Source organism: Erigeron canadensis, chromosome 9 (assembly GCF_010389155.1).
Source record: "Erigeron canadensis isolate Cc75 chromosome 9, C_canadensis_v1, whole genome shotgun sequence".
In the NCBI taxonomy this organism is placed as follows: domain Eukaryota; kingdom Viridiplantae; phylum Streptophyta; class Magnoliopsida; order Asterales; family Asteraceae; genus Erigeron; species Erigeron canadensis.
Genome location: NC_057769.1, coordinates 9,162,862 through 9,175,001, shown reverse-complemented (window position 1 = coordinate 9,175,001; position 12,140 = coordinate 9,162,862). Strand labels below are relative to the sequence as shown.

At 34.3% G+C, this 12,140-nt stretch overlaps 3 protein-coding genes across 4 annotated transcripts; 1 reads left to right on the top strand and 2 right to left on the bottom strand.

The window, feature by feature from the left end:
• The first annotated feature begins 909 nt into the window (after nucleotides 1-909).
• Nucleotides 910-3,190, top strand: LOC122582764 (blue-light photoreceptor PHR2). Its single transcript, XM_043755195.1, has 4 exons — nucleotides 910-1,992; nucleotides 2,409-2,629; nucleotides 2,714-2,818; nucleotides 2,910-3,190. The coding sequence occupies exons 1-4, from the start codon at nucleotides 1,012-1,014 to the stop codon at nucleotides 2,986-2,988; spliced, it is 1,386 nt and encodes a 461-aa protein (XP_043611130.1). The 5' UTR covers nucleotides 910-1,011; the 3' UTR covers nucleotides 2,989-3,190.
• Nucleotides 3,191-3,244: 54 nt separating this feature from the next.
• On the bottom strand, nucleotides 3,245-6,401 carry LOC122582763 (magnesium/proton exchanger). The gene is made up of 8 exons (XM_043755194.1): nucleotides 5,846-6,401; nucleotides 5,194-5,369; nucleotides 4,987-5,105; nucleotides 4,722-4,867; nucleotides 4,444-4,571; nucleotides 4,140-4,353; nucleotides 3,928-4,057; nucleotides 3,245-3,764 (listed from the first exon to the last, which is right to left on the bottom strand). Exons 1-8 carry the CDS (start codon nucleotides 6,261-6,263, stop codon nucleotides 3,467-3,469), a joined length of 1,629 nt encoding a protein of 542 aa, XP_043611129.1. The 5' UTR covers nucleotides 6,264-6,401; the 3' UTR covers nucleotides 3,245-3,466.
• A 2,750-nt stretch (nucleotides 6,402-9,151) lies between these two features.
• LOC122581998 (60S ribosomal protein L22-3-like) lies at nucleotides 9,152-11,037 on the bottom strand. 2 transcript variants are annotated; one of them, XM_043754334.1, is made up of 3 exons: nucleotides 10,933-11,037; nucleotides 10,568-10,828; nucleotides 9,152-9,549 (listed from the first exon to the last, which is right to left on the bottom strand). In XM_043754334.1, the coding sequence occupies exons 2-3, from the start codon at nucleotides 10,795-10,797 to the stop codon at nucleotides 9,405-9,407; spliced, it is 375 nt and encodes a 124-aa protein (XP_043610269.1). In that variant the 5' UTR covers nucleotides 10,798-10,828; nucleotides 10,933-11,037; the 3' UTR covers nucleotides 9,152-9,404. The 2 variants fall into 2 exon arrangements, with proteins under 2 accessions (XP_043610269.1, XP_043610270.1); XM_043754335.1 differs by having other exon boundaries at nucleotides 10,938-11,024.
• Between the last annotated feature and the right edge of the window lie 1,103 nt (nucleotides 11,038-12,140).

Here is a 12,140-nt window from a genome sequence, read left to right as displayed (position 1 = left end):
GTACATTGCATAGAATTTTTGCTAGGATTACAAGATACTACCGTCTCATTTTAATTGTCATGTTGACTAACTTTGACCGTAAATAACTTTGTTTGTACTATATGTTAGTTGATGAAACTTATATGGACGAAAAATACATTAAAAACCATAGAATTTTTGCTAGGATTACAAGATACTACCGTCTCATTTTAATTGTCATGTTGACTAACTTTGACCGTAAATAACTTTGTTTGTACTATATGTTAGTTGATGAAACTTATATGGACGAAAAATACATTAAAAACCCAATCCATTCATATATTTTATACCAAGTGTTACATGACACAAACAAAGTTATTTACGGTCAAAGTTAGTCAACGTGCAATTAAAATGGGTCAAAGTTAGTCAACGTGCAATTAAAATGGGACGATGGAGTATATATTTTCTACTCCCTTTTATCTAGTCTCGAACATGTAACATGCATTTTTTATACGTAGTCCATGTAATCATATGCTGATGATATGGTAAGGTTTCACCTTTAATAATCCAACTAATCTACAATTCATTCATTAAATATAGCTATGGGTAAAAACACAGTATATCTACTCATTTAATTCAGCAGATGAATCAATTGATTTTTGTGAACTGTGATGTTAAGAGATAGATTTAATATATCAAAATTTTATTAAACGCTTCATTCATAATTTAAATGATTGAATTTGTCAATCTATAACGCATTATATTAAATTTCAAGCATTTTTATTTTTATTTTATCATTTATAGTAGAGTAAATATATTTGTATAATTTTTTTTTTTTTACAACTGCAATCACTACACGTTTTTTTATCAATTTTTTTTAAATTTTTTTTTTTTTTTGAAATATATTTGTATTTTTTGATTTTATATCTATCATCGTTATCCTCGACACTGTCCACCCTGCCTAGCACCAAACCACAAACAACCATATAACCTTAAAACACACTTTATCCTCTTCTTCTTCATTTCCCTCAAACACAACAACAACAACAAACAATGGAATCACCAAAAGATTTAGAACAACAACAAACCACCCATGATTCCGAAAAAACCCAAACAGAAGAAATAACAACCACCCAAATTCTCCCAATCACTCCTTTCACTTCCATCACTCTTTCTTTATCATCATCTCTTCTTCCAACCCATTTCGTTTCTCCCCCTCCCCCAACCCCTCAAACCCAACCCAAATTCCTCAAACTCAAAATCCCACATCAAATTTCATCTATATACAAAAATCTGTATCTATCTTCCAATTCCCTCAACCAAACCAAGAAAAAGCCCACATTTTCTTCAAACCCTTTTCAAAACCCTTTATCCTTAAACCCTCGCAGACCCACTGACCCGTCGTCCGCTTTCGGCGCACGACGGGCCTCTGTCGTCTGGTTTCGTAACGATTTACGTGTTTTCGATAACGAGTGTTTGGCTACTGCCAACAATGAGTCAATGTCTGTGTTGCCTGTTTACGTTTTTGACCCACGAGACTATGGGAAGTCGAGTTCCGGGTTTGATAAGACTGGTCCGTACAGGGCTAGTTTTTTGATCGAGTCTGTTGAGAATTTGAGGAAGAATTTAGAAGCTAGAGGGTCGGGTTTAGTCGTACGGATAGGAAAACCCGAGACGGTTTTAGCTGAGTTGGTTAAGGATGTTGGTGCTGAAACTGTGTATGCACATAGAGAAGTTTCTCATGATGAAGTTAAAGGTGAGGAGAAGATTGAAATGAAGTTGAAAGATGAGGGGGTGGAAGTTAAGTATTTTTGGGGAAGTACATTGTATCATATCGATGATTTGCCGTTTAAATTGGAAGAAATGCCCACGAATTATGGCGGGTTTAGGGAGAAAGTTCAAGGGCTGAAGATTAGGAAAACGATTGACGCGCTTGATCAGTTGAGAGGGTTGCCTGCTGGTGGTAATGTTGAGCTTGGTGAGATTCCGTCTTTGGTTGATTTGGGTCTTAATCCTACCGCTACTATGAATCAGGTATACGGGTTTTTCTTTCTTAGCATTTTATAAGTTTACGAGTTTTGAATGTATGTATGTAATGCTGTTCGGTTGGTACTGTGAATGGGGTTGATGGTCCATTGGTAAGGTGTATGACCGTGGGGAATCCATCTGGGTTCGAGTCCCACTCTTCACATTTGTGGGGATGGATTATCGGGGGGTTCGAAAGTCTTGGTTCCAGGCATTCGTGTAAATTAGAAGTAGGAGTAAGATAGTATGCCGTTCCAAAAAAAAAAAAAATATTAAGAAAAGTATGTGTTACAAATGTGAGAAGTGAACTAATTCACAAGTTAACGTTTCAATGCAAAAGTTGTGAATCAGTTCGTTTCTCACGCTTTATATGTTTTGTAAGTATATTGATGACTTGTTAACGTGTTATAGTGATTGTTGTATAGGCTAAAGCAAATGCTAATACATCGCTTGTTGGAGGTGAGAGCGAAGCGTTAGAAAGGCTTAAAAAGTTTGCTTCTGAATGTAAAGCACAGCCTAATAAAGATGGAAGTAATGATAGCAGTATTTATGGTGCAAATTTTTCATGTAAGATTTCACCATGGCTTGCAATGGGGTGTCTTTCGCCACGTTCTATGTTTGACGAGTTAAAAAAGTCTGCCTCTAGGTATATATGGTTTAAAGTATGTTACCGTGTTATTTAGTTTTGTTTCGTGAGGTTTGTAAATTCATGATAGAAGTAATTGTGTAGAACGATTTCTGCTGCATCAAACAAGAAAGATGGCGGCGGCGGTGGTGGTGGTGATGGTGGGATGAACTGGCTGATGTATGAGCTCTTATGGAGGGATTTCTTCAGGCAAGTGAATGAACAAATATGGATTCTGCTTAAGGTTATCAAAGATGATTTTTGTATAATACTAAAGTTTACTGTTCTTTAACATTTGCAGATTCATAACCAAGAAATACAGTTCTGCAAAACAAAATAATGCTGCCCCAGTCACAGCTTGTACAGGTGCAATGGCATGAGGAATCAAAGTTTCAAGAGCATGAACACATTTACTGGCAAACTGGTCGATCGAAGCATGTTTTTTGGTTCTTTAGAATGTAGTGTTATTCGAGGTGCTTTATAAGTTCAGCTCTGAACCATATATATTATGTGTAGTTGCATTCGTGTAAACATTATTTTGATGAGATTTGAACTCCACCCTACTAAAAGAGCATTTGATCATATACTGTGTTCACTATTTCTAGATGTGTTTGCATAAAGGTGTAACAGATCACATTAAACAAGTATAATAGTTCAGCTTAGTATGAAAATGTTACAAATGAATTTATGTCTCGGATCTCTTGTAGCCAAAAATAGGATATAGCTTCTAAAATACATTTTATGGGACAATGAATATGAGTATATGACAACAACAACAAATAACTGGGAATAGAAGGCGTCCCAGGAAGAATAATTGTGGGCAAGCCGGCAAGGCATGATTTGTCGACTAAGATCTATTCATATGATGCCAGAAACTTTGAGAGACGATAACACAACGAAGATGACCCAGAGCATCATGAAATAAGCGCAGGTAATCCATGCCCAAACCCTAGGTCCTCCAAGTTCACCACCAAACACAATTCTTCTAAGAACCAAAACTGAAATACAACCCACAGAAGTTGAGAAGAAAACCAGCAATGAGAAACTTAGCCCACGTGCATTCTCAATATGCAAAGGTTCCCCATATGCTATCAAGTTATAAGCTGTGTCAATCAGCCACGGAACTCCAATTCCCACATAAATGTTCACGGAATTACTACACAAATCACAATGTTATGATTAGTTTTGAAAAGAAAAATAAAACTTTAATTTTTTTTGTGTGTTATTACTGAACACAAGAAGAAACTGCATCATTATACTTCAGTTTCTTTTGGTGTCTAATAGGCCCTTTTTTCAAAGCATACTTGAGATATACTTACCTGCAAGTAATGTTTGCTATGGCAGAGTCCGCAGTTGTTTGTCTTTCAGCAGCAATCTTACTAGCCACTAAATCCGGCCACGAGGTTCCACTTGCCAATGCAGTGAATGCTATAACATAACCGTTAATTCCTACAACAATGAAGGATAAAAATGACTACACGATAAGCTAAGCAAATTTGGAATCTCAGTTTGGACGCTAATTATCACAAACCTGTAACACAGCTGATTAGGTCTGTGAGCATTGTAACTATGTAAGCTATTCCACTGATGAAACACAAAGAACAGATAAAAGCAATCCAACCATGAGCGATCTGATATGGAGGCACAAACGCAAATAGTAGTCTCCATGGCGCCACAAGAACATGCCAGAAAACCCTTCCCATCCAAACACCGTTACTTGACACTCTCAATTTTGTTCTTTCCATCTAGTAAACAGAGCAATACAAAATAGGCTGTATGATCTTTGTGCAATCTATTATTATTTACAATGAAAATGGTTGACACTGTATTGGTACCATGAGCGCATCAACAAATTGCTGCTTCCAAATGAAGACAATATCAGGTTCTGGATAAATGTCCGTTTCGTCAAAATGCTTACCAGATGACTCTGGATCACTTAAAGGTAGGTGTTGATATGTAGGACCTAAAAATTACAAGTTTAATGATCACATTCTCAGTTTGTGATGATGGACACAGTTCGAAAATGCAGATATCAACCCATAGTAAAAGCATATTGACTGCATATTAGAAACAACAAATTTGGGATCAAAGATCGAAAATAGAAAACATTTACTTGACTCATTTCCTTCATGGATAGAAAATATGTCTGCAATCTCTTTATCTCGATCATCATCGTAATGTGGAGATAAAACATTGTTTCCATTTTTGCTTGGTGAGACCTCTGCTGGTACCCATTCCTCTGGCCTTACATTTCGTTCCCTGAAACATAGAGTTGGATCTTAGAGAAGAAATCTACATAAATGCTAGTAGCTTTTTATTTTCCTAGAAGCATGAATACAATTAGATTTCTAGAAGTAGAAGAAAAAATGGTATCATACAGAGGAAGAGATATATAGGGCCAACGCTTGTCTTGTGCATAAGCATGTAAAAGCAACAACCCAAATTGCAGCACTGTCAGCAAAGCCTCCCAAAAAGTAATCACATTTGGACTCCATACCTGCAAAAATAAAAAATTTCAACAAATTTTTTAACCCTAAAATGAACCCGAAAAGAAATGCATATTGACAGACATAATCTCAACTCACCTCCAAAATGATGTAGAGCCAAATATATGCCCAAAATGACCAAAACAATTCCACTATCCAAACTCCCAAATCCGAAATCTTTTTCAGTTCTCCAGCTTTTGGAACCACCACACAAACCGCATGAATAGGAAACAGATCAAATGCAGCTGAACCAACAAGTGTTCCAGGGCCTAAACCTATCAATTTAAGGGCATTTCACAAACTTCAATAAAGTAACATACGACATCACAGGGCATCCAAAACTTCTTAATTTTCTTATTAAAACAGTTTATCTGCTTATTGCTTTTTATAAGCAGTTTAGAATATCTAAATCCAAGCTGTTTATTCAAATCTTCTTAGAGTATTTCACAAGCAAAATAATCAAATAAACAGTTTATCATATATCAATATGCTATAAAGAGCTTGGATTGCTTGGTAAAACTGTTTATCTGCTTAATGCTTTTTGAATAAGCAGTCGGGGATACACAAATTCCAAGCTGCTTATTCAAACTTCTTATTTTACGCGCAAATTAAGCAGATAAACAGTTCAGACAAGCAATCTCAAACAACCTCAATATTACGTATATCTAGTATACCGGTATCAATACGTTATTATAAATAAAATAAAATACGCAGATTTACCGAGCAAAATCCTAAAACGTGTAACACAAACCTCCAGCATACAAACTGCCAATATTCCGAATAGCATCAATAGTAGCCAAAGATATCTGAGGAAAGCTAGTACCAAAAGCTAACAACGTAATATCCGCAATCGTATAATTCCAAAACCTAACATGTTTCACAATTTTCGTATTACTAACAGGATCAACCTCTAACACCATTCTAGTTTGTTGCACAACATGTTCCATAGACCGAAAAAACCGGGCAGTTATAGATGATAATCCAAGAAAGCAATAAGCAAGTGCTAGAAAATACAAAAACGCGCGAACCCCATTTCCTAATGAGGTTTCGATACCAAAAACAAAATAATCTGGACATGTTTTCTGTACGATAATGTCGTTGAATTGCCGTACAGCAGTTGCTGTTGTTGTGGCTGTACTGCTGACATTATATACAGAAACCACATTCATATTAATATATGATTGGATTGAATTGAATCTTGGATCGAATTACATATCAGAAAGCGTATACAAACAGGAACAAAATGTTGGTAATTAAATTATTATATAAATAAATCAATCAATAATTCATTTTATAACACACAAGTGAATAATAGAGAGAAAGAGATCTGTAATGAGGTTGTGGTGAATTAGACGTCCACATATATTTTTTTTTATTAATTAATTGATTTTAATGATATAGATTTTATTTGTTATGCAAATCAATCAATTATTTTTGTTTAGATATTAGGGAAGTATATAACACGTGATAAGTTGTAGTTTGGTTTGACAATTTTAATTCATTACAGGAAGATGCTAAAAGAAACTTTAGGGTTTTACTTAATGTGTAAAAGTAAAAAAGTTTATTTTCATATTAAATATCGGTTCCTAAATTTTATGATAAATGTACAACTAATTAATGCATTTTAATGAGGACTTTGTTTAGTAAAACCTTTTTTATATAATGTAGGTATAAGATTCAATTTGATGTGTATTTTATTGATTAAATAAATACTTACTAATTTTTAAAAATAAAAAAAATAATAATAGAAAAAGTACTTACTATTGATATTTTAGGAAACTTACAAGTTAACAAAACCTTTTAATTGTTTTGTTTGATATTGTATGGAGTTAGGTAGGTATGTGATAACATTTATGGAAATGTATGGCGAATTAAAAGAAGTTGATTCAATCAAACATATTATTGTAATCTGTGTTAAGTGGCCCTAGTGGATCATCAGGCCTAAGGCATGTTGCACGTTCATAACAATTCATCATAATATTAAAATATATTATCTATACTATTATATACAAATTATAGTCTCAGATCGAAAGTTAAAAAAAATAGGACATAAGAATTGATCAAATTATCTTTAGTGAATTAAATCATCACCAACAATTACTATTAAATTATACTATCAATCTCTTACATTATAAAATATATCTACTACCCCTTATCCATCAAACACCTTTACATCAATAACTTATATAATTTAACGCCGCCGCCGCACCACCATCACACCTCCATCATCGTCGCTGCATTGCATGGGTATTGTGCTAGTAGTATATTAAGGAACAAATCTCAGTCATGAATCAACCATCATCTATGATCAAATAATTTCCTTCTTTAGCCATGACAACTTCCTTTTCCGGATACGATACGGGCTTCACACTTAGTTTTATTTATTAAAGGGAGATGATGGGGTGATTAGTGATAATGGTGATTAGAGGTGGTAATGGAGATCAGTGATCTTTCAAAATGAAGTGTTGAAATTCAATTCTTGGTTTCTAACTTGTGTGTAAATGTTAAACTACGATTCCAGTATTAGTTTTTATGTCTAACTATTCAAACTACATTTCACCTTGTGTAACTAAAATAATTTGATAACCAAGAAAGAACCAATCGCAAGAGTTTTTATAACTGAACATACAATAGATATGAAGCTACATAATTAAAACACTACATAATGCTTTTAAACAGAAGCTCATTACAAAATGACAAAATTATTAACCTACATTAAAACTTTTAAACTTACCATTAGAGATGCTTTTAAAAAATAAAGTAAAATGATAAAAACAACTACATAATGCTTTTAAGTCTAATTATTTCATTTTTTTTACAACTAAGAGTATATTTTCAAAGCATATTATCTTATTATCTCATTTCTTCTTTACCCATAAAAAAAAAAGAGTAAAGATAGACTGATGGGGGAACACAATCCAGTCAATTTTATATGATGGTCGGTGATGGTGTAAGATAATTACAATTCATGGTGATATTATGCTTAGACATTTGGTTTTCATTTAAAAACTTTCATTGTATTTACTTACATGTAGAATTTGTATGAATATGATTGTAATATTACTATTTTTAAGATTTCAAAGTTTTAACCAAAGACTTAAATACTTTATAGAATAGTAGAGATTTTGTTTAAATCTTAAGGCTATTAGTAAAACTGACAAAAGAATTGATCTAACTATAAAAAAAAAAAAAAGTCAAAAACTTGACGTGAAGTAAAACATAACATGAAAAAAAAAAAAATTTTTTTTTCACAAAGTGGTAAGTCGTAACCACTTGAACCAGGCTTTTTACCGAACCAACCCTAGTTAAATGTACCCAAACATAAATACTGTTGGTAGTTTAAGCTAGTACAACCAATTGTACCAAACCCCGATCATATTAGGGGCAAAGGTGTAGTCGACAAAAAATATCAGCATAAAACATCGGCTAGTATTGGTTCATTAGCAATCCTATACCACATTCATTGGCTAGTTTTGGCAAATTTAATCGGCAAGTTTTGACAAGGTACCTCGGCTAGTTTTGGCCGATGCTAGAGAACTTTGGAGACCTTTTTTTTTGTTTTCTAGTGAAATTGAATGTTTTTGGCAACAAATTGGCATATTGGTAAATTGGCAAAAAAATAAAAAAAACTGAAACTATATCATACAATTTGGCTAGTTTTGGCAAGATTTTGCAAGTTTTTGGCATATACACATGTCTTTCTCCTATTCGCTAGAATTTAACCAAAACTTGCCAATTTGCCACAAACTTGGCTACACCCTTGCCCCTTAGGCAAGGCCCTGGCTTCAGTTAAGGGCTTCGAAACGATTTCATTTTGGTGGCAACGAATCCTCGTGACAAGAGGAGTTTATACGTACTAGGGCAATTCTGGATGAAGGCATCTTATTTACTTGTTACAGCAAACCAAGATGAGAGGATATAGTTAAGCACCAATATACCAATCAACCTGTGTCCCTGGCGGGATTTGAATACAACTTTTGGTACATGGATCACATTGGGTACCTATGGGACAACGACCTTATGAAGTGCCGTAGCTACTAATAAACCTTGATGCTTCTATAAAACCCCTAACGAAGTATGATACCAAAAAGCTTGAAACAAGATATGGATCCAGCCGAACAACTCATGTACGAGTATTACTTAAAAACAAAATCTAAGAAAGCTTTCACATTCTGAGGATCGATTCAGGTAACTCTAGTAAATAAACAAAATTAAAATGGTAGTAAAACTCAGAACTCTACCCCAAAACAATCTCAATTGGTTTGATAAAGGAAAAGCTGATAAAAAGGTACGTTAAATGAGATTTCCGTTCAATCTTCCTCTTCACCTTCGTTTTCAGCAATGTTGAAGTAGCGTAGCTCATAAACATTGTGGTCTTTGTTGGAAGCGATCACACGAAGCCAGTCCCTGACGTTGTGCTTCTTCAAGTACTTCTTTGTAAGGTATTTAAGATACCTGAAAACAAACGGAACCAGTTATCTTCACTGCATTTGTAGAGGTCGAGATTCAAACGAAAAGCATCCATTCAATATATGAACCTAAAACACTAAATCCGTAAGCTCATTGAGCAAATCGCCAAATCAACAGATGACCAATAATGAATTTGGTTTTTCTATAACAGTGCAAGCTTTCTATAAATATAAGCATATAAAGATATTACTTGTGGATATGTGTACAATCGAATGGCATCCTTTTAGCTATCTTGGTTCACATGCCTTTAGTTTCATGGCTATCTCATCTTTGGATCTGTAAGTATAAGCTTTAGGAAATGGAAATTTCAAATTTAAGTTACAACAAATAAATCTATAATCAAGAGAAGACATTGCTCACAATCTGTTTTATCTAAATGTGTTTTTAAGTCAAGATGCCTAACAATAATCCCTATTTTTAGACTAAAATATAGTTGAGCAAGAGTCCGATGCTATAATTGTTGGGGAAATTGTGAGTAAGAATGATGAAAAGCTCAACAGCCGGCTATATGAATGAACCATTTGATAATTTTTCTAAAGTAATTATTCGACCCTATATGGACGGTTTATATGGATATCACTTTAAAGTTTGGAATAATTCAAGAAGTTATGTACTCGATTCAAGCACAAATCAGGAAACCTGTTTTGTTACGGAAAATAAGTTTTGTGTGGATGTTACTTGTGTCCGATCTGTCCCATTGACTACAATTATTTAAGTCCAACATGTCATCGACTAAACGGATGTACACTCCATCACCGCCTAACTCATTTCACATTCTAATGACAATGCCTCTATCATTCACACTAAATTGGTAACAATCATATCATAATTTCAAATTCTCTCTATTACCGACATTACCGAAATAGCTATATTAGGTTGCCCCGAATTAGCCTCAAATGTGTTACATATAAAAACAAATCAAAACCAAACTATATATATAGTATTATAGTAATACAGATAATTATTATATGCAATAAAAGTGGGCATGAAATTTGGGTTTTACCTTTTCGAAAAACTACTGTCGGCAGTAACGGAGATTTTGTTTTTCTCACGAGAAATAGAAACAGAATCACCGAGATTACCGGCTTTGCCACCGACTTTAATACGTTCTTGAAGAAACTTCTCGAGAGAAGCAATTTCCATGATTTTATCTTCAACTGGCTTCCCACAATCTATAACGAATGTTGCCAATTTCTTCTTATTGTTTCCACCTTTCACTACTCCTCTACCCATTTTTCAGATTTCTATTTTCTCTTACTATTATCTGAAAGTATAATACTCGTAATTATTATTAGGAACCCCAATAGGACTTATAATTAAACTAAAATTAAAATAAAAAAAACAAAGTAAAGTAATGGAGGTAGGTACCTTACTAGGGTTTGATTGAAGAATGGAGGGAGCTGACCTGACAACTGTCGAGTGATGAACTAACGTTTGTAGGGTTTTTTAATTTGGGCGTTGGGCTGTGGAGAATTCACTTGGCCCATTAGTAATTTAGGACTCACATAATCTTTTTTAAATTTTTTTTGATAAACTGATGTATAATTTCTGAATCTTACATTTTAGGATTTGAAATTTTTTTTACAGTGCATTCTCAAGATTTTTTTAAAAGAAAAAAAAGGGGAAGACTGGATAGAAGAGGAAATGATACGGAGTAGAAAACTAGATTAAAAAAAGGCATTCTCGAATTGAAAGGAAATTAAAGGATAAAAATAGCTAAACGTGATGAACCCGCCATGTCCATCACCCCTTCAACCACCTGCCGCTGATGAACCACCCCTTCCACCACCTGCCGCCTAAAGAATCCTCCATTTCTGATTGGCTATTGTAGTGAATATATTCCTCTTCGTAATCGTACTACAGCTGAGCCGTAGATCCGTACATCCGGCGGCTGATTTGTCCTGATCGGACTGCTGCTCTCAGGCGACACACCACGGAGGCCATGGCGACTGGCTTTTAGGGTTTAGTGACAGGTTGAAAATTAGGGTTGTATTGATTTGTTTTAGTGACAGGATGGAAATTAGGTTTTTGATTATGCAACCACCACTTACGACCACCACCGGAAACCTGCAACCCGCCTTCCACCACCTGATTTTTCTTTCCCTACACTTTCTTTTCTTTTGGAAAAAAAACTCAAGAATGCAAAAAGATAAATATTCTTCCCTTTCCCTTTCTTTTCTTATGGAAAACAAAACTCAAGAATGAAGCATTAGGATTTAGTTGTTATGTTGGGCGTATTATTTTTCGGTTTTGGGCAGGTCAAATTTGGAATTAAAATATTATTTTGTTAATCTGCTTTATGTAACTATTAAATTCCATTTGAACCATAATCATGTTACATGTTTTTGAAAACAATTGGACGGATACATTCAAGATCTTTGCCATAGATATGCATTTGCAAATACATATACATACACAAATACATACATATGCAACAGATATAAAAGATAAAACGTAGATGTAAGACTCGTTTTTATCATTATTTGGCACAGATTACATTCACCAAATAAGCATACATCTAGGACTCTAGGAGAGTTCGAGGTGAGCTCAACCTCGTATAACATATGGACAATTTC